Raw genomic sequence first — 27,935 nt, 5'->3', positions numbered from 1 at the left:
CAGAGAAGCCAGAGCTTTTACTTCATCTACACTCACATCAGTGCTGTAACGGATACCTCCCTTGCAGGGCGTGCAGTGCTGGCTGTGCTGGGCCCGGTAGCCCTTGATGACCTCCCAGGAGCCGTCGTCATGCTGGATGGGAAAGGACAGGCTCAGCACATGGTTGCAGGGCTTGATGATCTGCAGGATGCCATGCACCCAGTTCCTCTTCTGTTCCTCGCTGTCCCGGGTCTTGTCCACCAGCTTGTCCTCCAAGATACTGGTGCCGCGGTTGAAGAAACTCTCCACCGTTTTGAAGAAGTTGGGGTCTTGTTTATGGTTTCCTTTGCTGTGCAAAAGCTTTTAAGTTTCATTAGGTCCTATTTGTTTATTTTTATTTCCATTTCTCTAGGAGGTGGGTCAAAAAAGATCTTGCTGTGATTTATGTCAAAGAGTGTTCTTCCTATGTTTTCCTCTAAGAGCTTTATAGTGTCCAGTCTTACATTTAGGTCTCAAATCCATTTTGAGTTTATTTTTGTGTATGGTGTTAGGGAGTGTTCTAATTTCATTCTTTTACATGTAGCTCTCCAGTTTTTCCAGCACCACTAATTGAAGAGGCTGTCTTTTCTCCATTGTATATTCTTGCCTCCTTTATCAAAGATAAGGTGACCATATGTGTGTGGGTTTATCTCTGGGCTTTCTATCCTGTTCCATTGATCTATATTTCTATTTTTGTGCCAGTACCATACTGTCTTGATTACTGTAGCTTTGTAGTATAGTCTGAAGTCAGGGAGCCTGATTCCTCCAGCTCCGTTTTTCTTTCTCAAGATTGCTTTGCCTGTTTGAGGTCTTTTGTGTTTCCATACAAACTGTGAAATTTTTTGTTCTAGTTCTGTGAAAAATGCCAGTGGTAGTTTGATAGGGATTGCATTGAATCTGTAGATTGCTGTGGGTAGTACAGTCATTTTCACAATATTGATTCTTCCAATCCAAGAACATGGTATATCTCTCCATCTGTTTGTCATCTTTGCTTTCTTTCATCAGTGTTTTATAGTTTTCTGAGTACAGGTCTTTTACCTCCTTAGGTAGGTTTATTCCTAGGTATTTTATTCTTTTTGTTGCAGTGGTGAATGAGATTGTTTCCTTAATTTCTATTTCTAATCTTTCATTGTTAGTGAATAGAAATGCAAGAGATTTCTGTGCATTAATTTTGTATCCTGCAACTTTACCAAATTTATTGATTAGATCTAGTAGTTTTCTGGTGGCATCATTAGGATTCTCTATGTATAGTATCATGTCATCTGCAAACAGTGACAGCTTTACTTCTTCTTTTCTGATTTGGATTCCTTTTATTTCTTTTTCTTCTCTTACTGCTGTGGCTTAAACTTCCAAAACAATGTTGAATAATAGTGGTGAGAGTGGGCAACCTTGTCTTGTTCCTGATCTTAGTGGAAATAGTTTCAGTTTTTCACCATTGACTACGATGTTGGCTGTGGGTGTGTCATATATGACCTTTATTATGTTGAGGTAAGTTCCCTCTATGCCTACTTTCAGGGGGGGGTTATCATAAATGGGTGTTGAATTTTGTTGAAAGCTTGTTCTGCATCTACTGAGATGATCATATGATATTTATTCTTCAATTTGTTAATATGGTGTATCACATTGATTGATTTGTGTATATTGAAGAATCCTTGCATTCCTGGGATAAACCCCACTTGATCATGGTGTATGATCCTTTTAATGTGCTATTGGATTCTGTTTGCTAGTATTTTGTTGAGGATTTTTGCATTTATGTTCATCAGTGATATTGGCCTGTAGTTTTCTTTGTTTGTGACATCTTTGTCTGGTTTTGGTATCAGGGTGATGGTGGCCTCATAGAATGAGTTGGGGAGTGTTCCTCCCCCTGCTCTATTTTGGAAGAGTTTGAGAAGGATAGGTATTAGCTCTGCTCTAAATGTTTGATAGAATTCGCCTGTGAAGCCATCTGGTCCTGGGCTTTTGTTTGTCGGAAGGTTTTTAATCACAGTTTCAATTTCATTGCTTGTGATTGGTCTGTTTATATTTTCTATTTCTTCCTGGTTCAATCTTGGAAGGTTGTGCTTTTCTAAGAATTTGTCCATTTCTTCCAAGTTGTCCATTTTATTGGCATATAGTTGCTTATAGTAATCTCTCATGATCCTTTGTATTTCTGCAGTGTCAGTTATTACTTCTCCTTTTTCATTTCTAATTCTATTGGTTTGAGTCTTCTCCCTTTTTTTCTTGATGAGTCTGGCTAATGGTTTATCAATTTTGTTTATCTTCTCAAAGAACCAGCTTTTAGTTTTATTGATCTTTGCTTTTGTTTCCTTCATTTCTTTTTCATTTATTTCTGATCTGATCTTTATGATTTCTGTCCTTCTGCTAACCTCAGGGTTTTTTTTTTTTCTTCTTTCTCTAATTGCTTTAGGTGTAAGGTTAGGTTGTTTATTTGAGATGTTTCTTGTTTCTTAAGGTAGGATTGTATTGCTATAAACTTCCCTCTTAGAACTGCTTTTGTTGCATCCCATAGGTTTTGGGTCATCATGTTTTCATTGTCATTTGTTTCTAGGTATTTTTTGATTTCCTCTTTGATTTCTTCAGTGATCTCTTGGTTATTAAATAGTGTATTGTTTAGCCTCCATGTGTTTGTATTTTTTAAAGATTTTTTTTCCTGTAATTGATATCTAGTCTCATAGCGTTGTGGTTGGAAAAGATACTTGATACGATTTCAATTTTCTTAAATTTACCAAGGCTTGATTTGTGACCCAAGATATGATCTATCCTGGAGAATGTTCCATGAGCACTTGAGAAGAAAGTGTATTCTGTTAGATTTATCTATTGATTTTTCTGCATTAATAGAGAGGATCATGTTTTTTGTCCCCTTCCTTCTATTAATGTGGTGTATTACATTGATTGATTTTATGTTAAACCACTCTTGCATTACTTGAATTTCTTATGTTGAACCACTCTTGCGTCCCACTTGGTCATGGTGTATAATCCTTTTAATATACTGCTGGTTCAAGTTGGTAGTGTTTTGTTGAGTATTTTTGCATATATCTTTATAAGATATTGATCTGTAGTTTTATTTTCTTTTGATGTCTTTGTCTGGTTTGGTATCAGGGTAATGCTGAATTCATAAAATGAGTTAGGAAGTATTCTCTCCTCTTTTATTTTTTGAAAAATTTGAGAAAAGCTAGTGTTATTTCTTCTTAAATGTTTGGTAGAGTACATCACTGAAGTGATATGGCCCTGGGTTTTCTTTTTTTAGGCAGATTTTGATTACTGGTTCAGTCTCTCTACTTTTTATAGGTGTATTCAGATTTTCTATTTCTTCCTGAGTCAGTTTTGGTTGTTTGTGTGTTCTAGAAATTTGTGCATTTTGTCTAGGTCAGTGGTCCCCAACCTTTTTGGCACCAGGGACTGGTTTCGTGGAAGACAGTTTTTACATGGACAGGGGGCAGGGGGATGGTTCAAGTGGTAATGAGAGGGCTGGTTCAGGCGGTAATGCGAGTGATGGAGTTTGGTTCAGGTGGTAATGCAAGCGATGGTTCAGGTGGTAATGCGAGTGATGTGGAGTGATGGGGAGTGACAGACAGACACTCACTCACCCACTGCTTACCTCTTGCTGTGTGGCCAGGTTCCTAACAGGCCACAGACTGGTACTGGTTCACAGCCTGGGGGTTGGGGACCCCTGGTCTAGGTCATCTAGTTTGTTGGCATATAATCATTCTTAGTATTCTCTTATAATTCTTTTTATTTCTCTAAGGTCAATAGTAGTGTCCCCACTGTCCTCCCTCACTCCCTCCTTTCTTTCTTTCTAGTAATTTGAGTGTTTCTTTTTTTTCTTAGTCCTGCTTGAGGTTTGTCAATTTTTTTGGTCTTTTCAAAGAACCAACTTTGACTTCATTGATTTTCCCTATTACTTTTCTCTTCTCTATTTTGTTTATCTTTGCTCTAATCTTCATTATTTTCTTCCTTCTATTAGAGTTCAGTTTACTTTGGTCTTCTTTTTCTAGTTATTTAAGGTGTAAAGTTAGGTTATTTATTTCAGATCTTCTTTTTTAATGTGGATATTTACTGGTATAAGTTTCCCTCTGAAAATTGCTCTCACTCCATTGTTTTCCCATTAACATGGTTTTAAAATTATTGTTTTATGCATTTGTTTTACATCACATAGAAAAAAAAGAGGATTACAAATCAAAAATACAGGCTTTATATTTATCTATGTAGTTACCTTTACCAGTGGTACCTTTACCTGTGTTATTTATATCTTCATATGGCTTCAAGTTACTGTCTGTTGTCCTTCCTTTTCAGCTTGGAGGACTCCTTTGACATTTTTTGCAGGGTAGTTTTGCCAGAATTCTTGGTTGAGTTTTTTTCTTTTAGGACCCTAAATATGTAATTCCACTGCCTTCTGGCTTCCCTGGTTTCTGATGAGAAGTTGGCTGTTCATCTTTGTATTCCTTGTTCATAAAAAGTTACTTCTCTTTTGCTGCTTCCAAGATTCTTTTGCTGTCTTTGTATTTGACAGTTTGATGATAATGTGTCTCAATGCAGATCTCTTTGAGTTTATTCTACTTGGAGTTCATAGAATGTCTTAAATATGTAGATTCATGTCTCTCATCATCAGCAGTTTTTTGACCATTATTTCTTCAAATATTCTTTGTTTCTTTTTTTGTCTCTTTTCTTCCTCTGGACTCCTATTATGTTTATATTAATATATTTGATGTGTCCCACAGGTCTCTTAGACTCTGTTTGTTTTACTTAATTCTTTATCTTACTGTTCCTCAGATTGGGTAATCTCAGTTGACCTATCCTCAAGTTCAGTGATTCTTTCTTCTGCTTGCTCAAATATATTGTTAAAATCCTCTGGTGAATTTTTCACTTTTGTTATTGTTCTTTTTAGCTCTAAAATTTAATTTAGTTCTTTTGCATAATTTCTCTCTTTATTGACATTCTGTGTTAGGGAAGATTCTCAGGAATATGTGGAAGCTCTTCAGAGGCCTTATTCTCCAAAGTAACTCACTCCCCAGCTTTTCCTCCTAGGATTTTAGTGCATCTAATATTTGTCTCAACTGATATCCTTTGCCTTGGGTGGCAGTGGTTGGTTCATTTGCCTTATTATGTTTTAGAGGAATATCCTCCATGTGGCTGTTTCTCTGTTCTGAGAGAATTTCAAGTTAGGTGAAATAAAGGCAAACCTACTGTTGTAATCTTCCAGGGAGCCCCTAGACAGGTCAAAACAGACAGGAAACATTTGAGAATAAGGTCCATTCTGTTTTCTCAGGAACCAGGAACCCCTTCTAGGAATATGGTCTGCTATCTTTAAAATGCTTCTGAGCTGAGGAGAAGGGGATGTGGCAAAGGTAAGCTAAAATGCCACAGAGCTCTCCTACCATGTTTTATTTGCCTTTTTCTTGATGAAACATTCATTTCATTGCTCTAAATCTTTGAATATTTTCCAGAATTTTAATAAAGCTGATTCTGACAATTTTTTCCTGTGTTTTCAATTTTTCTGTGGAGGAATGGGTCTCTGGTGTTTCCCATTCTATCATTTTTATTTAGAGATAAATGAGTGGTAAAGCTGAAGGAAAACAAGGGAATTATTGACACAAAATTCCCCTTTCCCCTTTGTTGCATAGGGAGACTGATGTTGGGGATAGGCTTACAGGATGCTTATTAAAATGTTGATAATATTCCATGTTTTTTACTTGGATAAAGAAGGGCACAGGCATTTCTGAATTTCATATTCTTTAATCTTGCAGATATATTACATAGACTTTTATGTATGTTTAGTATATTATATAATTTTAAAAAAGGATTTGTGGTAGATTTATTATTGTCTCTAACAAGACCCTTCCTAGAACTGTGTTTTTTAATAACTTGAAACTATGTGTGAACAAAACACTTAAAAACATATGAATCTAGGGATAGGGGAAAAATTAATAAGTTATGGTTTATTCACAAAGAAGACAATATTAAACTATGAGGCATATCTATTTGTATTCATTTGAATAGAAGGTTACAAAATTTTAAGAGAATAAAAATAGCTATAAAATATTTGTATAATATAATCAGTTTAAAGAAATTAAAACCATTATATGTGTATGCATTCTCATGCTTGTATATGTTAGAAACTGACCAGTACTAAACTTCTTATTTGTGGGAAATGGGATTGTGAGAAAGGAGGATGGGAACTTTTACCCTTAACTTTACACTCATATATTGTTTGAAATATTTATGACAAGTGTATATGATTTTGTAATAAAAACACATATCAAAATGTATTTTTAAAAACAGATAAGCTTCTTAAATATTAAAAAATGTAAGCAATCAGTTAGTGGTTTTGTGACTAAAACATATTTAATTCTAGTGAGGACTGATTCAAGAACTAGCTCACTCATCCATTTCTAAAAACTTCCTTTCACTACCTGATTACTAGTCAGTTAACAGGCTGATGCTGGGGATAAAAACATAAGATAGTGTCCTTGTCCTCAAAGGGCTTATAGTCTAGGGGAAGAGACACAGACATATAATAGACTCACCTCAAAGCGTCTGTAAGTACAAGGATGGAATTTGACCTGGTGTACTCTAGTTGCATTATGGAAGGGACACATAGTCCAGCCTGGGGATATTAGAAAGGTTTTCTGGTGGAAATGATGTGTGAATTGAATCTTAATGAAAGAGTAGGTGTTCTTAATGAGAAAATAACAGATATAGATACATATTCAACATCTAGTAAATTGCAGCAGTAGGATACTTGTGAGCTATTGAGTTTTATACAAAATATATTCTGTTCCTCTTTCAGCTAATAAGTTCAGCTGAATCATTAAAGTATTAGGGCTGAATTAAGGCACAACTGTGATGGATATTTCAAGCTTGTCTTTAGTAGTTTTCTAAGAATATTTTCTGATTCCTTTTCCTACCTTTTTTTAGATCCCTCTACCCACCCTGAAGCATAGTGCTCTCCAGTTTCCCAAGAGGACTTTCAAAGAGATACGTTTTGGCCTTCAGGTGAGTTTTATTCCTTTTTCATGCTACAGCAATGTTTAAACATTTGTACTTGTAACTATTTAATGAGATGATTTGGGCTTTGGAGGGTATAAGCACAGAGGAACTTTATTTTTTCTCACCATGTCTACTTCAAACATTTTCTGATGTTCTGTTTGTCTCCACCTGTGGGTAGTATCTTGGACCAGTATGATAGGTTTTCTGATTGCTTTTAGTATTAATACATGGTTTCTTTATCCAGGTACAATCTAAAACCAAATTTTAATTTTTTATACAAATTAAAACTTATTCCTCAAGACAGTTTGACTCAGACTTCTACTTCTTTTGATCTACTTCTTTTCCTCTGCCCTTTCATTCCTCCCCTCACATTTCTACACTGCCTCTGGTTACTTTAGGTTTGAGGCAGAAGAGAAGTAAAGGTAGAAAGGCTTTTCCTTTACTGGTATTGTTGCCTTACAGGTTTGACAAAAGTTTGTATGTTGATTTTTATTTCATGGAGTTATTTATTTTGGGGGGGCATGTAAGCACTCTAAACTGCAGTTCCCTGATGTGGGCAATGCTTCATTGGCTGCTACTTATGGCTTCTTTCATCTCTGGATTCTGGTGACCCATTCCATACAGACTAACTTTTGGAATTGCCTTACTTCTCCAAGTAGTACTTTTGGGAGGGATCCCTTTCAAGATGGTCCAAATTTCTTACCTTCCATGAGCTCTAACTAAGCCAAATGTGGGTATTTTATATTTGTTCTATTATTGCTGAGAAGTGCGTTATAGCCCAGTTCTTTCTGCCCTGCTCTCTGAGCCAGCTCTTCTACAGTATTTACATTTTTTTCCAAGTATGAACCAGGGCAGGTGTCTCTTAAACTCCAGGGGACAAGGGCAAGCCCTCTTAGTTGTTCTCTTGATGTAATTTTAATTTTCCTTAGGGGGATTGCATATTGAAGACTCACCAAAGATATTCTTACTCATTGTTTCAAACAAATTTCTAGCCTCCCCTTGTATACTGTTAATGAGGATGATGAACTAAGAATTGTGACTCTGGCTTAACAATCTCTTAGTGTATCCAACATTGATGTGTGGGGTTTCTGCCAAAAATTCAGGACAACAGACGTTTTATATGTTATGTGTCTTTTAAACAAAGCGTTAGACAACCGTGTAAGCAAATAACCAATTTGATTCATATCTCTTAAAGTTGTGGGACAGAGATTACACATTGAAAAAGTCAAAATCTTCCTGGAGGCAAATATAAAGATTTTTTTAAGAGTTATTTTTACCATGTGTCAGGTGGCAATCTCTTCCTATGGAAACACATTCATGAAACTAAAAGCACATCAAAATATAATCAAATACGTGATGAATTTCACTGTTCACAAAAGGACTGTGATGTTTATGAATAAAACCAAATCAGTTTAGATTGGAAGAAGAGGTTTCGTTTTCCACTTGCAGAAAGAGATTCATTGGGTTTCACAAAAACCTTTTCATAAGGTTTGGATAATTCTCATTCCACAGAGGATCTGATGGAGGGCAAATTTCATGTCCCTGCTGTGCAGGCTGTAGAGGAGGGGATTTAAGACTGGTGTCACTACAGAGTATGTCAGTGTGATGATCTTAGGCATAGCAACTGAGTTGCCAGGTGTGGGACTCACATACATCACCATAATGGCTCCATAGAACAGAGGCACTACAATTAAGTGGGATCCACAGGTAGAGAAGGCCTTTTGCTGCCCAGCTGAAGAAGGAACCTGAAGCACAGCTCTGAGCACCAAGGTATGGGACCCAAGGATGTACACAATGGTGATAATGATGATAAAAGAGCTCACAGAATGGAATACATGCTCTACGATGGGTGAGCAGGCACAGGACAATGCCGTCAGTGGGTCCGTCTCACACAGAAAGTGATCAACGATGTTGGGACCACAAAAGGGTAGTTGAGAAATGAAGAAAATAGGAATTGAATGTCCCAGGAAACCAGTGAGCCAACAAAGAAACAATAGAATGGCACAGAGCTGCCCAGTCATGATGGAGGTATAGTGCAGTGGATGACAGATGGCCAGGTAGTGATCTTAAGCCATGACGCAGAGGAAGAAGCATTCAGTTATGCCCAGGGAAAAGAAGAAGTAGAATTGAGTGAAGCAACCAGAGAAGGATACGGTCTTGGTTTTGGAAAGAAAATTGACCATCATACTGGGGACAGTGCAGGTCACATACCACATCTCTAGGAAGGAGAAGTTGGCCAGGACATGTACATAGGGGTATGGAGTCAGTGGTCCCACTTCACGGCACAAATGATGGCCATATTCCTAGTTAGAGTCAAGATGTAGACAAAGAGAATCCTCGAGAAAAAGATGATCTGCATTTTCCAGGAAGGTCCAACAAGACAAACTGTGTCACAGTAGATACCCCTGACTTATTCATGGTCCCCAGACTGTGGAGAGAAGACAGATAGATAATGACAGATCAGTTCACTGCTGAGGCATTTGAAACTTTTCTTGGGACAGGGAGTTTGATTCATTCAGGCAAATGTATCGAATATTCTAAAACAAGTCTTGAATAAATCCTGTCCTATTCTGAATAAGCCCTTTGGCCCTGATTCTTTGTAAGTGTACAATTCTAGGCTGCTTGAACTTTCTTTGCCAGTGGACCAAATCAGTTAAATTTCATCTTCTTTTCATATAAAGAAATCTTGAAATAGAGGCAAAAATTGTTTGTCTTATGTCTAATTTTTTTCAGTAAAAGCTTCATATATGGCAATTAATGCCATTCACTTCAGAATGAGAGTACACGTACGCTGTCATTTAAAAACAGATTTGAATCTGACACTTTATACAGATTTCAGTGATTTGAGCTTTGACATTATTTCAGATTCTTTCTCTTTCTCTCTCTTCAACTCTTTCCACTGGGAGATTTTCTATCATTTTTCCCCCATGATACCAGAAGAAAATAAAAAAGGATATTCAGATAATAAATTATTTATATATTTTGTTATTTTCTATTTTAAGACATTTATATTGCATCACGGCTCATTTACAATTCAGTATTTAACCCTTTGTTTATAGCAATGAAAAGTCACTATTATTCGCCCCATGATGATTAATTTCACATGGTAATTTATCATGCTTCATATACATTTAAAATATATGTAATTAAAGATGAATATAACATATGAAATGTATTGGAGAAGAAAATTAAAATAACCAAGAGATTTTCTTTGAAAGCTCTTCTTATTGCTGCTACAAGTTTCCCTTAAAATTCACTATTTGGAAGATTTTACTTTAGTCTATTTAAACAATAGCTCCCAATTTTCAAAATAACAAAAAACGAGGGAATCAAAGATGTTTCAAAAATAATTATTTACCCATATTCCGAAATTTGTCCTTATTTCCTTTAGAACACCATCACTAAAGAAGATGTCTTTTTTTTTTTTTTTTTTTGCATCATTATACTTCTCATGTTTGGACCTGCCATCTTTATCTACACTCGCCCCTTCAGAGCCTTATCAGCAAACAAGGTGGTTTCCTTTTTCTACACAGTGATCTTTCCTTTGATGAACCCTGTGATTTACACCCTTCGCAACCAGGAAGTGAAAGCTTCCATGAGGAGAGTATTGAGCCGGCATGTGGTTTGTTGAATGGATTTTATAATATGAAGTCATAGAGGGGAAATTCTGGTTACAAATCATTCATTCATTTAACAAATACTGTTTTTCATTGAATGCCTTCCATTTTTCGGGTACTATTGTAACTAATGGGGGAAAGTTATGCATAACAAGGGAATACACTTGATGTATTTTTTAAAGAACATAAAAGAAACACCAGAGTGGTTGGAGTATAATGAGTAAGTGTGAGAGATTTTAGGTGTTAAGTTCTATGTGACTGTAAGGGTCAAATAACTAAGGTCTCTTAGGCTGAGATAAGAAGTTTTATTTTATTCTAATTGCAGTAAGAATTCATCTTAATACTTTAAGCAAGAGAGCCGACTTATCTGTAATTGTTTCTTCCATGATTTAGATCAGTTGTCCCCAACCTTTTGGGGACCAGGGACCAGTTTCATAGAAGATAATTTTTCCATGTATGGGGGTTGGGGGGGAGGGGGTGGGGGGGATGGTTCAGGTGGTGGTAATGCAAGCGATGGGGAGCAATGGGGAGCGGCAGATGAAGCTTCACTCCCTCGCCGGCCGCTCACCTCCTGCTGTGCCGCTCAGTTCCTAACAGGCCGTGGAACGATACTGATCCGCAGCCCGGGGGTTGGGGACACCTGATTTAGAGGTATATCATCAGGATTCTGGATGGAGATCAGTAACTGGCAAAACATCATTAAAAGCCAAATGTTATTCTGTAGGCCTGTTCTGAGCAATTTAAAAAGCTTGAAAATTCTTAAAAACATATATTCTTTCCTCCCTCAAAGTTTCTAGACTGATAAGAAAGGAAAATAATTAGTTTTATGGAAAAAATGTCATGAAATTATTTCACTTGATTGTATTTCAGCACTTCATGATTATTACTGATGGGTTATTACAAATCCTCCCTGGATGTTAAAACTTGTCCTCAACTGATTTCAATCCAATTATGGTAATGATACTGGTACTATAGATTCTGTTGGAGATTACATAAATCACTCTAGTTATTTTAAGTAAATGGGGTTTAATGTGGGAAATTAAGTATTTATAAAATCTTTTATAGAGTAGGAGACCATTCTATGTGCTGAGTTATAGACATCTAAACATATCTAAATGAAGAAATAGAGAACCCAACAGCATACACTGAGATTAAAAACTTTTTTTAAAAAATTGATAGTATATGTGAGCTTCCATCAGTAGAGATACAGGATATTTGATCAGCACTATCAACAAACTTGACCAGTTGCTGTTTATAGAGTACTGCACTCATCAATGACAAGCACACATTCTTTTCAGGAGCACATAGTCAGTCTCAAAGATAGACCATATGCTAGCCCATAAAAGTCTTACTATATTTCATACAGAATATATGCTCTGACCACAATGAATCTGAATTAGGAACAATTGACAAGAGAAATATATTCCCCAAATATTTTCAAATTAAGTCACATGCTTCTAAATAACTTAATGTGTACCAGAAGGAATTACAGAGATTATTAAAAATATTATCCCTTTAATAATCTATTTTCTGAAAGAGTTTGTGTTGAGTTAGATTTTTTCTTGAATAACTGTTTGGCAGATTTCATCAGCCGAGCCATTTGGGTCTGAAGATTTCTTTGTGGGAAGGTTCTTAAGTACACATTAAATTTCTTTTACATATATACAGCTATTCAAGTTATCTATTTCTTCTTGAATTAGTTTTGGTAATTAATGGACTCAATCTTGTGCATTCAACCTAAGTTATCAAATTTATTGGCATGAAATTGCTCAGAATGTCCCTTAGCATTCTTGTAATTTCTGTAATATTTGTAATAATTGCCCTAATTTAACTCCTGATATTATTGATCTGTGTAATCTCTTTTGTTTTCCTTGACCAAAGTAGCTAAATTTTTATGAATTTTATTGTTCTTTACAAGGAACTAGCTTTTGGTTTCATTTGTTTTTCTCTGTTTAAAAAATGTATATATTTCTTCTCATTTATATTATTTAATTTCCTTTCTTTGGATTTAATTTCATGTTCTTTTTCTAAATTGGAAGATTAAATTATTGATTTAAATTCTTTCTTATAAACCCTTTAAATAAAATCAGTTGATGCTACAAATTTCCCTTCAAACACTGCTTTATCTACATATTGCATATTTTTATATGTTGTGTTCTCATTTTCATTCCATTAAAAATATTTTCTAATCTCTACTTTGATTTTCTTACTCATGGGTTATTCAGAATGTGTTTTTTTCCTGAATAATTGAGAATATGCCTGATACATTTATAGTTTAATTCCATTGCGGTCCAAGAACATATTTAGTATGATCTCAATCCTAAAAAAGTGTTGAAATTTGTCCTATATCCCAGAATAAAGTCTATCAGATTAATATCTGCCATGTTGAATGCCATAATAAGTTTTGAATTTCAAACATCAGAGTATACTTTTGAAAAATGTTGAAAAATTCTGATGATATATCTGCAGCACATAGCAACTATACACTGAGAAGTTGTAAATTTTATCGTTAGCTAGATATATCCTTTACATATAGTGTAAAACAGCAGTCTAATGGGTATCTCTGGAATTTATTCTGATGAATTGTAAACTTAATCAAATAAAATCTGTTAGAAATTACCCATTTTTCCAATCTTGCCTCTTACTGTTTCTGCACAGGCATGGGGTTTGATTCTTCAGTGACTTTGCACACTATTCTCTCCTCTACCATTTGTTGATGATCATTTCAATGAAGACTCAGCCATAGTGCTTCCTGCTTCTTGATATATTTCCAGTTTGCGTACAGTGTTCACTCCTCTTTGCTCTTATGATACTCTAAGCACAGTTCTTTTATAAAACATCTCACCATTATTTTAATTGTGTCTGTATTTACAATTTTTTGCCTTCGTTGAAATTAGAGTTTATATTATTAAATCTGTATTTCATCTCTTAGCACAATGACTTGTTCTGGTAGATTCTCAATAATGGCTAGTAAGAAGTGAATGAGTAGATGAATACATTATTATTTTTTATTGTAGAAAGCAGACTTGGAAAATTTTAAATAGGAGCCAATGTTAATAACAACAATAACTTCAGAAACTGACTTTGTGGTAGACAGGAATTATGAGATATATACACAATTTTTAAAAAGTTCAGAGAATGTATATAACATTCTGAAATATGTTTTTCCACATTTTTGCTACATGCTCAAACATTTTGTTTAAATATAAGGACATATCATATATGCTGCTTTTTAACTTGCTGTTTAAAAAATATTCTGGAACCTATATTATACATGAATGTACATGTCACATATACATACATATTATATATATATAAATTTTAAGTGCCTGTGAAGTATTAAATTGTATGCAGTTATTAAAATTTATTTATATAATCCCCACTTTTAGATATTTATCATATTTGTTTATTAATAGGGAGAAAGGAATATATAATGACATTTGCTTTTCTATGCATAATGCTTTTGGGAAGATACACAAAGAGTAATAGCTATTTTCTATTGTGAAGTTTGTGTGAGGTGAAATATAGATGAGGGACAAGACATGGGAAGGAATTTTCTCTCTGTATAAATTTTTTCACCCTCTTGGCACCCTGACCTCTTTTTTTTTTTTTTTGTGGTATGCGGGCCTCTCACTGTTGTGGCCTCTCCCGTTGCGGAGCACAGGCTCCGGACGCGCAGGCTCAGCGGCCATGGCTCACGGGCCCAGCCGCTCCGCGGCATATGGGATCCTCCCGGACCGGGGCACGAACCCGTATCCCCTGCATTGGCAGGCGGACTCTCAACCACTGCGCCACCAGGGAGGCCCTGCACCCTGACCTCTTTTCTGTTCCTCAACACACCAGATCCTTCTTTCTTTCTTTCTTTCTTTCTTTCTTTCTTTCTTTCTTTCTTTCTTTCTTTCTTTTTTTTAAATTGGAAAAGTGAAGCATACTTTACTAGGCTTTTCAGAAAATGGTGGATGTTATTGTTTGATATTATACAGATCTTTGTTTTTGATGGTCTCTTACTGGAATGGTTTCTTTTAGACACTCAGATCTTACTTTAATAAAACCTCCCCAGAAAGACCCTCTCTGACCACCCTTTCTAGAACAGCAATCTCTTTCCCAAGCTCTCTCCAACTCACACTCTGTTATATTTTCATCCTAAGGCTCATTACCATCTGGGGTTTTCTTTCCTGCTTGCTTGTTTATTGTCTGTCTCCCTGCATTGGAATGTAAGGAAAGGGATTTTCTCTTGTCTGTATTGCATTGCTGACACAATACTGCTAGGCTCAGGGTAGACACCCAATAAGTAGTTGTTGAGTTGGGTGCAAAATCTAAGGATGTGTCAAAAAACTCAGTAATAAACACTATCTTAATCTATATATATATATATATATATATATATATATATATATATATATATATATTTTTTTTTTTTTTTTTTTTTTTTTTTTGCGGTATGCGGGCCTCTCACTGCTATGGCCTCTCCCGTTGCGGAGCACAGGCTCCAGACGCACAGGCTCAGTGGCCATGGCTCACAGGCCCAGCCGCTCCGTGGCATGTGGGATCCTCCCGGACCGGGGCACGAACCCGTGTCCCCTGCATCGGCAGGCGGTCTCTCAACCACTGCGCCACCAGGGAAGCCCCTTAATCAATATTTTTAAAAATCAAAAATACCCCACTTAAAAAAAAAATTATAAGAACTAGCTTAGGTCTGCAGATTAATTTTATCTTATGTATTAGGATGAATGTTAAGCAGTGAGGAAAGTCTCAGATTATGTTTATAATTATGGAAAAATATCACATTTTTCAAAGTCAAACACTTTTTTTTGGCAGAACTCTAAACTACTCCAAGATGGGGCTTTTACTCCACCTAAGTACATATATCTAAGGGAGTGACAAAAATACTTAGTAATAAACAATATTCTAATCAATTTTTTGAAGTGGAGTTGATGGACAATATATTATTAGTTTCAGGTGTACAGCATATTGATTCAGTATTTTTACAAATATACACCATTAAAAGTTATTACAAGGGCTTCCCTCGTGGCGCAGTGGTTGAGAGTCCGCCTGCCAATGCAGGGGACACGGGTTCGTGCCCCGGTCCGGGAAGGTCCCACATGCCGCCGAGCCGGCTGGGCCCGTGAGCCATGGCCGCTGAGCCTGCGCGTACGGAGCCTGTGCTCCACAATGGGAGAGGCCATAACAGTGAGAGGCCCGTGTACCGTAAAAAAAAAAAAAAAAAAAAAAAGTTATTACAAGATCACGGCTATAATCCCTGTGCTATACCATATATCCTTGTTGCTTATCATTTTACACGTACTGGTTTGTATCTCTTAAACCCATTACCCTAATTTGCCCTTTCCCTCTTCCCTTTCCCCTTTGGTAACCACTAGTTTGTGTTCTATATCTGTGAGTCTGTTTCTGTTTTGCATAAACATTCATTTGTTATATTTTTAAATTCAACATATAAGTGATATCATACAATATTTGTCTTTCTCTCTGACATAATTTCCTAAGTACCATATTCTCTAGGTCCAATCAATATTTTAAAAAATCAAAATTCATTTAAAAATTCATGATAAACAAAATAAATACTACATTTTAAATAAAGTCTGGATTAGTAATAGTGTCATGTTGAGCCATATTGTACCCTGAGGCAAAAGGAAAAATCTGTAATGTTGCTGTCTTTTTTTTTTTAAAGATATTCTGTTCATAATTTTTTTTTTTTTTTTTTTTTTTTTGCAGTACGCGGGCCTCTCACTGTTGTGGCCTCTCCCATTGCGGAGCACAGGCTCCGGACGCGCAGGCTCAGCGGCCATGGCTCACGGGCCCAGCCGCTCCGCGGCATGTGGGATCTTCCCAGACCGGGGCACGAACCCGTGTCCCCTGCATCGGCAGGCGGACTCTCAACCACTGCGCCACCAGGGAAGCCCTGTTCATAATTTTTACATAAACTTTGACTTTTAAAATATTGCATTAAAATAATATTTATCTTGATTACTAAGGTTTTTGGTATCATGGTTAATTTTGTGCCCGAGGCATACCTACCTCACCTGTCTCATCCTCATCCTGACCCTGCTTTTCTCCTTGGTATATATATCAACAAGCTCTCATCATTTATTTACATTTTTTCCCTTTTTGATTTTATTATAAGATGTAAATGAAATTTTCTTAACCTTCTATTTACTTTTGACCTAATAAGCTTCCAAATAGGATTGTATTTTCTCACTCACTGATAGGATTTTGGTGTTAGAATTCGGGATTAAGCCAGTGTGGCATTACATGACATATTCTAAAATATTTGTCCTTTACAAAGTTCTGGTATTTTTCCTTGCCAAATTCTGTTGACATTCTAATACTCCCCTTGGAAATATTCAGTAGGGTTGTAGCAGTCTCAAATCTCCATGGCACTTTCTCCATTGCGTCATAAAGAGCTAGAGGAGATTTCAAAATCTAAGGTTCCCTGTGTGAGAACAAATATTTATGAACAATGACAAGAATGGTCAGTTAATGTTTTATGGTAATGGGAAGAATGGCAACATTGTGAGAGTTACATAAAACCAGGAGATTCAAATTTTTGAGGGGGGTGGGTTATACATATTTATGAGAAACAAGAAGGAGAAGACAATAGAAAACATGTTGTGACTATTCTACTGGTTCATCGGCTGCCTTGGAAAGCAGTGGAGTAGAGGTCAGAGTTTGAATAGTAACAGCTAGAGGCTTAGGTCTACATTCATCGGTGTGGCATCTTCTACCCTCTCCCCAATAGATTTCCATCTATTCTTGATGCTTAGAATTACTTTAATGGTGGACAAAAACTTTCATTCTATTACCATAATTAAGTGAAATGATCAATAGCCTTCAGAGAGTTGACATCTGGTTTAAAACCAGAAGCATACAATGAATGATATATTTTATTTTCCTTATAAAGTATAGATGAAAGGGAGGAAGAATTAAAAAGGGTAGGCTAGGGGCTTCCCTGGTGGCGCAGTGGTTGAGAGTCCGCCTGCCGATACAGGGGACACGGGTTCATGCCCCGGTCCGGGAAGATCCCACATGCCGCGGAGCGGCTAGGCCTGTGAGCCATGGCCACTGAGCCTGCGCGTCCGGAGCCTGTGCTCTGCAACGGGAGAGGCCACAACAGTGAGAGGCCCGCATACCGCAAAAAAAAAAAAAAAAAAAAAAAAAAAAAAGGGTAGGCTAAGGGCTCCAGAGAAAAACTTCACCGATTTTATGATTTTGCAGAGGATTAGCCCAGGTCTCTTATTTTCCATACTCAACATATTTAGGAGTTTCATCTGTTGCCTATGGTTCTAGTATTCATCAATATAGGGCTTTGATGCTTAGACAGAAAGTTGTGAAACTGAGAAAAGCTGGATATACAAACAACTGACTGCAATGGCAATTTTACATGAAGGGTTTTTCACCTCCACAGTTTCTTCTCTCTATTGATCACTCAGATTTATGCAGCTACCATCACCCAGGGTTCATCCTAAAGATGTTGGCAGAATCTCTAGTGGCAATGTGTCCATTCATTAGAGCTACTTTTTAACATCTAATTATTTTCAGGGTTAGCATTGGTTTGAACTTACTTGAATGAATTATTGTTACCATCCTCACCTCAATTTGATCCTAAGATCACCCCAGTCAGAGTCAACACAGTATTCTATTTCTTGAATGAAACAGACTTCTGAAAGCTAAGTGACTTGCTCAGGGCTGTATGGCTAGTGAATTGCTGAGCCAAAGCATTAGACTCAGATAAAATGATTCCAAACCAAGGGTCCTTTTAACATTGCCTAGAAAGGTAGCATTTGAAGGAAATTTAGAGGTAATTTAATTTAACCATTCCATTTTATAATGAGGGGATTTCCTGGCTGAAGACCCATACATTTGTTTGGTGCTTCAAGTATTCATCATCAGCATCAGTATCAATTAAATATTTGGTCATGTTTTAAGCCTAACTCACATTTTTGTAATATGTAAAACTTGTTAATTTGTGCTTAAATAACATAAGCTTCAATCAATATGCGGACAGATATTGTACTCGAAATTTTGGAAACTTTATTAAATATATTCATTCCAGTGGAATGATAGTAATGAGATTTCCTTTTCTCAAGAAAGGCAAATCATGTCATTTTATTAGGTTCATTTATATGAAGAAAAATATATGAGGAAATGGGAAGTAATTAATGAGTGGTTCAGATGTGGTATATTGAAAAAAATTCTCCATTCAAGAGAAAATGGTTGGTACTCCATAGTGAATTATAAAATTTTCTTTTGTAGTCCAAATGTTTTAGAATGGAAGATGGTGGGAAGCATACACATTTCTCATTTTCCCTTGAAAGGAAACAAGAATGAGGTCTTTTTTTTTTAATATAATGGCAAGACAGGCATGAGATATAATGGAGTAGCAATGAACATTAGGGCAAGTGGAGAGAGCGAAAACATTTCAGTTGAAAGAACTTGAATAAATGAGAGGGAGAAAGAAGAGAAGACAATAAAGAAGAGCAAGATTTGAAGAAAGTAAAATGAAAAAAGAAAGAAAATTAGGGGAAAATGAGAGACAATAAATTAACAGGGGAAAAGAAACCACAATCGAACTCATAAAAATAAATTAGGAAGTGAAAGGCTTGTTGATGAATAAAAGGGAAGAGAGAGAAAAGGAGAAAATAAGGAAGGAAGCGTGAGGAAATGTTTCCAAGAGATGGGGAAGTAAGTTCCTTGGGTCTCTAAGTGCTGGGCTCCAGGAGCTGGTCTGACCACAGTTTGCGCTCCAGGCAGGCACCATGTTGCCTGGTGATGTTTGTGTCTCCTCCCTAAGAATGAGGGAGCCTGTCTCCCTGGCCTTACTATTCCTCTACTGTTTCATCACTGCCAGAGTCAGATGAATCTCTTAATTAGCTGACGTGCCATGGAAGATTAGAGATATAATGGTGAGAATTTAGATTCCTCTTTCAGCCTTTTCTGACAACACTTTTCCCACTAATTTGGCTAACATATAATATTTGATTTGGAAGAGTGCCATAATTTGTATTTTTTTTTCAGAAATGTATCTTATTTTACCTAGAGAAATGCTCATCTGAAACACAATCTCTTGATCTGTGCCAAGCATGATTTCAGAATCACAGGTCCAGAAGGTACGTAGATGGGAACAGGATATGGGAAGGAAATGGATCAAATATGTCAGGTAGCGTGGAATCCTGTCTGTTGGGTAATAGTGGAAAAACAGAGATGAAAAACAGGAAATAAGCAGAGTAGAAGTGTCTATAACCCTCAATCATGGAAACCTGCAGAAATCCTCTGATGTCTTAGAGACATCCTCAAACAGTGACACATTATGAAATAACCAACTCTGAGTGAGCTTGTGGAATGCACCAAACCTAAGAGTAAGTAGAGGGGGCCCCTCGCATATTCCTGGCTTTTGGGGTGTATTTTTATAGGCAGATGATGGAATGAATGTTGAGACAAGCGTCTGCGGAAGTGGAGAAAAGTTAAGAAATAAGCAGCGAGGCTAATTGAAGACCCTAAAAAATATCTTTCATCACAATTTTGTGTAGGTCCCACTTTGCCTCTGTGTGTGTGTGTCTGTGTATGTGGTGTTTGTATACATATATACATGCTGATATTTTAAAGGAAGACTTTCATAAATTCCATCTGTGGCTGGAAGTATATTAGCCATTCTATTCAGCTCTGGAGAGACTTAAAACATATTTTTAATGTTTCCTAAGATATGTACCATAACAATGCACCGTGTAAACTTTTTTTTTCCACTTTTTTATTTCTTTTTTCTCTTTTGTCACTCACTTCTCTCTTTCTATCTTTCTTTTCTAAGTACTGAGTCACTAGCTTTTTCTGTCAAAGGTTTTTTTCCTCCTCTTTGCACCCAATGTTCCACAGAACTTAAGATAATTGTGCTATTAAATGGTATGGGGAATATTAATATATACTACATTGTATCTTTCTGTGGATTAGCAATTTTCATATTTAAAAACATTTCATACCCACAACAAAATATTTTTGAGCACTTGCCTTAAATATATGCACATATATTTATAATGTCTGTATGCCATTATATTAATATATGTATTAAAAGTAGCATTTTGAAAATAATAAAATTAAAAGGCAATGATATATACACATATATGCATCATTATATACATGCAGGACATACTTAATACTATTTCTTTTCACTCTTCAGTGGATCATCACATGACACTTTTAGAATAAGCACCCACCACTAAACAGACTGAGCCTTACATCTGGATTCCACCTCCCCCAATAACTAGTGTTTTAATTATACAGAGTTAAACTTCTAATTCTAAGCTCTGTTAAGGAGTGATTTTAGACTAGTAATATTTTTTGTTGTTCAAGTACACAAAAAACAGCATTCATTGATTAAAGCTGTGCAAATAATTTCTTTATGTATTTATACTGAATTATACACACCTGTGTTCTTCTACTACTTTTCAATAGTAACAATAAAGAAAATATTCTAAACTTAAGTGCTGCTACCACGGTAGCTTTAGTTCTCTTGTCTTTGAAAGTAATCATTAGATTATAGGATCTTTATTATTACTTCTCCCTCTTCTATGCTATGATTTTATGTGTTGACATAATTAATTTAAAAAATTTATCCTGGCAAATTCATATAGTAACCTGTTGTTTGTTAAAAGGCTCTCCTTTGGGCATCCTGCTGGTTTCAGGGAAAGATGGAGATGGGGAGAATGTAGAAAGGAATTGAGACTGAGAGAGTGTTAGGAAGCTGCATGGACAAGGTGAAGAGTGGCTATGTAAGTGGTGCTATATCACCAGGGATACAGCTGGAGCCTACCTCTAAGTTAGGGGAAAAGTAAAGTTATTGTTGGAAACTGGTGACCAGCTTGGAGACAGGGTAATACAAGGACACCAGGTCAGAGGAGGGCAATAAGAGAAAACAGAGAGCAAGGCAGAGTTAGCAGGCAGGAACTGGGGATTCCACAAGAGCTGAAGAAAGCATAATACTCAGTAAAAAGTTTGGGTTGGTGGATGAGGAGAAAAGGTGTGTAATTCCAAGAAAACTGCTAAATCTCAAGCACAGTACAACCACCAAAATGTAAAGATCTTGGGCTTCCCTGGTGGCGCAGCGGTTAAGAATTCGCCTGCCAATGCAGGGGACACAGGTTCAAGCCCTGGTCTGGGAAGATCCCATATGCCCCAGAGCAACTAAGCCCATGCGCCGCAACTACTGAGCCTGCGCTCTAGAGCCTGTGAGCCACAACTACTGACGCCCGTGCACCTAGAGCCCATGCTCTGCAGCAAGAGAAGCCACCACAATGAGAAGCCGGTGCACCGCAATGAAGAATAGCCCCCACTCGCCACAACTAGAGAAAGCGCATGCACAGCAACGAAGACCCAAGGCAGCCAAAAATAAATAAAATAAATAATTTTTTTAAAAAATTGAGACAAAATGTAAAGTCCCTTTTGCCAATTAAAACTATAATACTGTAAACATTATAATATTGTAAATTCTTGTGTATCCTTGGGTCTATATCTATTTTTTGTCCTCTCAGATCCCTTACATTAATTAGTTGTATCCCATGCTTTTTCTATATTATTTAAATATTATCATCTTATAATACTGCATATTAGAAATATTACTTCTAATTCCTGACTAATTTTACCTGATTTACCTCTAGAATATTTTTGAATATTATTTTGTTAAGTCAAAAATATTTAGAGAGTTTATTGGAATTTATGTGCTGAACAATACTGAGTTTCCCCTTCCAATAAAACTGTATGTATTTCATTTATTCAAGTTGTTTTCCCCTTTTGTAGGTAGCATAGCTTTGGTCATAGAGATACATTTCTCATTAATATTATTTCTATTGACTTTATATATCCTATTGCTCATCTAAATAAACTCATTTTTAACCATATATTTTAACAAGTAATTGTTGTTTTATAAGAAAGCTATTGGTTTTATTTGCTTATTTTGTAACTAGCCACTATACTGAATTATTTGGTTTTGCTTTTCAAAATTCTATTTTATAAATTATTTTAAACTAAAATTGGGTTTGGTTTCTTTTGGTATGCAGTTCTATGAATTTTAACACATGTATAGATTCATGTAACCACCAACACAACCAAGATATAGAACAGTTTTATTATGCCCCAAACTCCTTCAGTGCTCTTTCTGAATTATCTTTTATTTCTATTATTTTTTTGTTAATCCTCTTGCCTTTTCCAGGATAACTCTAGTAATAATTATATACACTTATCTTTTGTTTTAAACCAGGGCAGATATTTTAGATTTACCGAATCTTTGCAACTTGTGTTGGTTGGGCTTTTTTTTTTTTTTTTTTCCCGGTACGCGGGCCTCTCACTGTTGTGGCCTCTCCCGCTGCGGAGCACAGGCTCTGAACTCGCAGGCTCAGCGGCCACGGCTCACGGGCCCAGCCGCTCCGCGGCACGTGGGATCCTCCCGGACCGGGGCACAAACCCATGTCCCCTGCATCGGCAGGCGGACTCTCAACCACTGCGCCACCAGGGAAGCCGTGTTTTGTTTTGTTTTAAAGTCATTTCCTTCCTTTCTCTTTACAGAACAGAAATAAAACAAATCATCTTAAAAACAGTTGATTTTTTTCTTATTTCAAAGCCTGCAAGGAATGTGGTCAGCTAGGGAGGATTTTCTTGGGCTCTATTGTCAGTCTTACGAAGAATGTAGGCCAGCTGTGGTAGTTGTGAAGAGTTCAAATCACTGAGGAAATTTGGGAAGGAAGTTGTATTTGGAGAGCAAGTTGCAGTTGAATGATGGACCTTCAGGTAAATACGGCAAGACCCTCAGTTATAGTTTAGGGTTGTGATTCCACACCTAGTATCTTCCTGAATTATATGTCATGAACTTTTCAAAAAAATAATGTGAATAATTATAATCACCTCTGCTATTCTTTCTACTATATTTTATTCATCATTTTCTCTGTGCCAGGCATTGTGCTGAATGCTTTACATTTATTTGTATAATATAATTCTTACACCATTCCTTTAGGCTACTTGCACAGTACCTGTCTTCACTTCTTCCAGTTACTTTGAGCTTTCCCACTTCTCCTTCCCCTGATTTCACCCACCTGGGTGGCAGCTATCATTATACATGTTAGCCTGTACTAATTTTTGATGCCCTGTCAGAAAATTTAATGCAGGCTTCTTTCTTTACATGATTCTTCTAGTAAGCAAGAGTTTGCAGGTGATAAAGTACCTTAGCCCAAAAGAGTAATTTTCCAACATTGTGACATTGAACACTGGGGTATAAAGGTGGGAACATTTCCGTAATCAAAGGAGCAATGTTTTTTGTTTTGTTTTGTTTTGTTTTGTTTTGCGGTACGCAGGCCTCTCACTGTTGTGGCCTCTTCCGTTGCGGAGCACAGGCTCCGGACACTCAGGCTCAGCGGCCACGGCTCACGGGCCCAGCCACTCCACGGCACGTGGGATCCTCCCGGACCGGGGCACAAACCCATGTCCCCTGCATCGGCAGGTGGACTCTCAACCACTGCGCCATCAGGGAAGCCCAGGAGCAATGTTTTGCTCCTTAAATGACTGCTCAAAGATTTTCTCAAGGTCAGTCCCACTGGGCTTTTTCTCTGATTAATACTGCTTCATCATGAATGTGAGTCCTCACTTTAAATAGTGAAGACATACTCCACAGCTCTTGTTCCAACTTTGGGAAAATTCAGCTCAACATTTTAATAACTCCTACTGCAAGCAGACTGTAGTGCTTAATCCCTGATCTTCCTAAATGTCCCTGCTTTCTAGTGGCTTTTATAACAAGACTGGAGAAAATATATATCCACACTCCAGGCTTCTGATGCTTACTAAGGACTATGGTGATTTCAGTAGTTTTGTGAATTTCGAAGGATTTGGTGTTTTTGATTTCTGATGTGCAGCTGGTAGGTTAAAAGCTGAAAATAATATAAAGATCTGAGAAGCAGTTGTAATTCGTGCTCTTCAGGTAGCAGACAATATTCATTTGATCACTGTGTAAATCAAAAATAATAGAGGAGTAGTAAAGAAAAATATATATAATTTGAAGACGTAAAGATGAGTGATTCAATTAAACAGGTATTAGAGATGCCCTTCTGAAGATGAAAGGAGAAAAAAACCTGACAACTGTTTATTCACTTCTAATGAATGAATAATATATTCATTATATATGTATATAAATTTAAATTAGGTATGATAATAATTTTTGTGTTCTCATTAATTACATTTTAAGTCAGGAAAATAGAAGGAATATTTAAATATCTGAGGTTGAGAAATTTTAATGCCTTTAATATATCAAGATACTCATGTAATTTTTTTTTTTTTTTTTTTTTTTGCGGTATGCGGGCCTCTCACTGTTGTGGCCTCTCCCGTTGCAGAGCACAGGCTCTGGACGTGCAGGCTCAGCGGCCATGGCTCACGGGCCTAGCCGCTCCGCGGCATATGGGATCTTCCTGGACTGGGGCAAGAACCCGTGTCCCCTGCATCGGCAGGCGGACTCTCAACCACTGCACCACCAGGGAAGCCCTCATGTAATTTTTATAAGAAGTAATTTAACTTCAAAAAGATGAAACAATTTTGGAAGCCCATATCTTTTTTCAAGTCACTGAATTGAAACTAGGTTAGAATATTTTTACTGAAATTATTATTATTACTATTCATGAAATAAAACAAGCAGATTATTTCTGAACAGTATTCCAAAATTTGAATTTTGAAGCCTAGAGAATTCTTGAATGTTGCTCAGGACATATGTTTAATGCTTTATATAGACCATCTAAGTTAATTCTCACAGGTAAAGAGGCCAAATCTTAGAGAGGCTACTAATGTATGATCAAGGTCATACAGCAGGTTAAGAATACCTTGGGCTTCCCTGGTGGCGCAGTGGTTGAGAGTCCGCCTGCCGATGCAGGGGACACGGGTTCATGCCCCGGTCCGGGAAGATCCCACATGCCGCGGAGCGGCTAGGCCTGTGAGCCATGGCCGCTGAGCCTGCGTGTCCGGAGCCTGTGCTCCGCAACGGGAGAGGCCACAACAGTGAGAGGCCCACGTAACGCAAAAAAAAAAAAAAAAGAATACCTTAACCCTCTTAACCGCTTTGCCACAGTTCAGTTTTAAGATTTCTGGAATATTGTTCTTTGACAAAACTTAAAAATATTAATCAACATTGACAGAAAAATTTGAATATTTGCAAATAAATGAGGATGAAGCCAGATTTTCCTCCATGTGGGAAAACAGGAGGTCACTTAGACGAAAACATCATAGGAGATATTTGCAGAACTTGCAATCTGCTGTAAACCAAAAACTCAATTTTGAAAAATTAGTCTGAGTCCCTAAAGTGTCTTTTTTTTTTTCTCTTTCAGTTGGCTCGGGTATCACTTTGACATACCATCATTAATGTAGGTTTTTTGTTTGCTTTGTTTTGTTTTGAGCATCTTATATGCTGGTACTACAAAAGGCTAGACACTCATTTTGTACATTTCCTGGATTTATCCTAGAATCTTTCTTTCTTTTTTCTAGTCTAAAAAATTAGCTTTGTTTGAGTAACATGTAGAGAAATAAAGGAGGGATTTTCTTGCTCTTTTTAAAAAAAGATTTCTATACGATCATAAAATTTAAAAAGTTGAGAATAGCTCTCATGTTACAGGTATACATTTTGGTCATCAGTAATTTTATGGAATTAAGAAATTAATTTATATATTAATAGTTAAAATAGTACTTATTAACACTGACAAAACAATTGAAAATGTGCAAATGAAATTGGAAAGGAACTGGATTCTTCTGGAGCTGAGAAAACAGGAAGTCACTTAAAGAAAAAATAATTTATCACCCTCATAGGATAATAAATGGGTTTCCTGAAATCATTATGTTAAACTGTTATTTAAATCCAGTGTTCAACAATAGTGGATTCAACATAATTGCATTTTATTTGGTTTAACAGGGAACTTTGAGAGTTTAACTCTCATTGAAATTTTTATTTACCTAACTTATTAAGTAGAGCACACTCACTTAGTATATCTTCCTCTACAACTATGGATTATATAGCTCTTTAGTCAGTATTCAGAAGGGAATATTATTGTGTGGGTATGTGATGAGTATAACTCAGCATGTACTTGATACTGATCAAAATCAAGAAGTTGTCCATTTGTAGAAGTTTCTGACAGCAATTGTTGAGTGGTTCCAAAAAGAAAAATCTTACTGAGATAGTTATTAGTTGGATTTTAGGTAATCAGCATTCTGAATTATTAACTGATATCATAACTCCTTCATATGTATTTGTAGAAGTATCACATTTTCTAGTTCTGTTATTTTGTACCATTTTGTCATTATAGAGCAGAGCCTGCAGATGAATGGAGGGGGTTAACTATTCCAGAGTGTCTGAATTTGTGTTACTTGGACTTACTGATTCTCCTGAGCTCCAGATTTTCTTTTTTGTGATGTTTTCCTTTTTCTACTTAATGACCATGTTGGGCAACTGCCTGATTTTCCTCACGGTCCTGTCCACCCCACACCTTCACTCCCCCATGCACTTCCTACTCAGCAACCTGTCTCTCATTGACATGTGCCTGTCCTCCTTCTCCACTTCAAAGATGATCATGGACTTCCTTGCTCAGCAGCACAAGACCATCTCCTTGGAGGGCTGCATTTCTCAGATCTTCTTTTTGCACCTCGTCACTGGGACTGAGATTGTGCTGCTCATCTCCATGTCTTTTGACAGGTACATTGCCATATGCAAACCTCTCCATTATTCATCAATTATGAGCCAAAGAGTGTTTGTTGGGCTTGTGGTAACTTCTTGGATGGTGGGCTTCCTGCATACAGTGAGCCAGTTAGCTTTTACCTTCTATTTACCCTTCTATGGTCCCAATGTTATAGACAGTTTCTTCTGTGACCTTCCTTTAGTCATCCAGCTGGCGTGTATAGATATATATGTTCTTGGAATCTTCATGATTTCAACCAGTGGTGTGATTGCTCTTATAAGTTTTCTGCTTTTGCTCACTTCCTACATCATTGTTCTTGTCACTGTCAAGGACCTCTCATCCACAGGATCATCTAAGGCTTTTTCTACCTGTACAGCACATTTCATAGTTGTGTGAATGTTCTTTGGGCCCTGCATCTTCATCTATGTGTGACCTTTCACAAACTTCCTGGTGGACAAATTTCTCTCTCTTTTCTATACCATCTTACCTCTGTTTCTGAATCCACTTATCTATACTCTGAGAAACCAGGAAATGAAGACAGCTGTGAAGAAGAAACTAAGTAACCAATATTTAAATCGTGGGAAAACTACTCTAATATATCCAGTGCAATGAGCAGAGA

General features: G+C 36.8%; 1 protein-coding gene and 1 pseudogene across 2 annotated transcripts; one reads left to right on the top strand and one right to left on the bottom strand.

The window, feature by feature from the left end:
• Positions 1-8,486: 8,486 nt before the first annotated feature.
• On the bottom strand, positions 8,487-9,423 carry LOC307049594 (olfactory receptor 11H7-like; annotated as a pseudogene). The gene has a single exon. The product of its transcript is annotated as an olfactory receptor 11H7-like (transcript).
• A 17,542-nt stretch (positions 9,424-26,965) lies between these two features.
• LOC307049898 (olfactory receptor 4K2-like) lies at positions 26,966-27,928 on the top strand (the record flags this gene model as incomplete). The annotated part of the gene is given in 3 exon segments (XM_079699572.1): positions 26,966-27,709; positions 27,713-27,745; positions 27,749-27,928. Coding segments are annotated over 3 exon segments (957 nt in total).
• Positions 27,929-27,935: the final 7 nt, after the last annotated feature.

Source organism: Hyperoodon ampullatus (assembly GCF_949752795.1).
Source record: "Hyperoodon ampullatus genome assembly, chromosome: 3".
Taxonomy (NCBI): domain Eukaryota; kingdom Metazoa; phylum Chordata; class Mammalia; order Artiodactyla; family Ziphiidae; genus Hyperoodon; species Hyperoodon ampullatus.
Note: the sequence above shows the minus strand (reverse complement) of the source record. Positions and strands in the feature narration are given on the sequence as shown.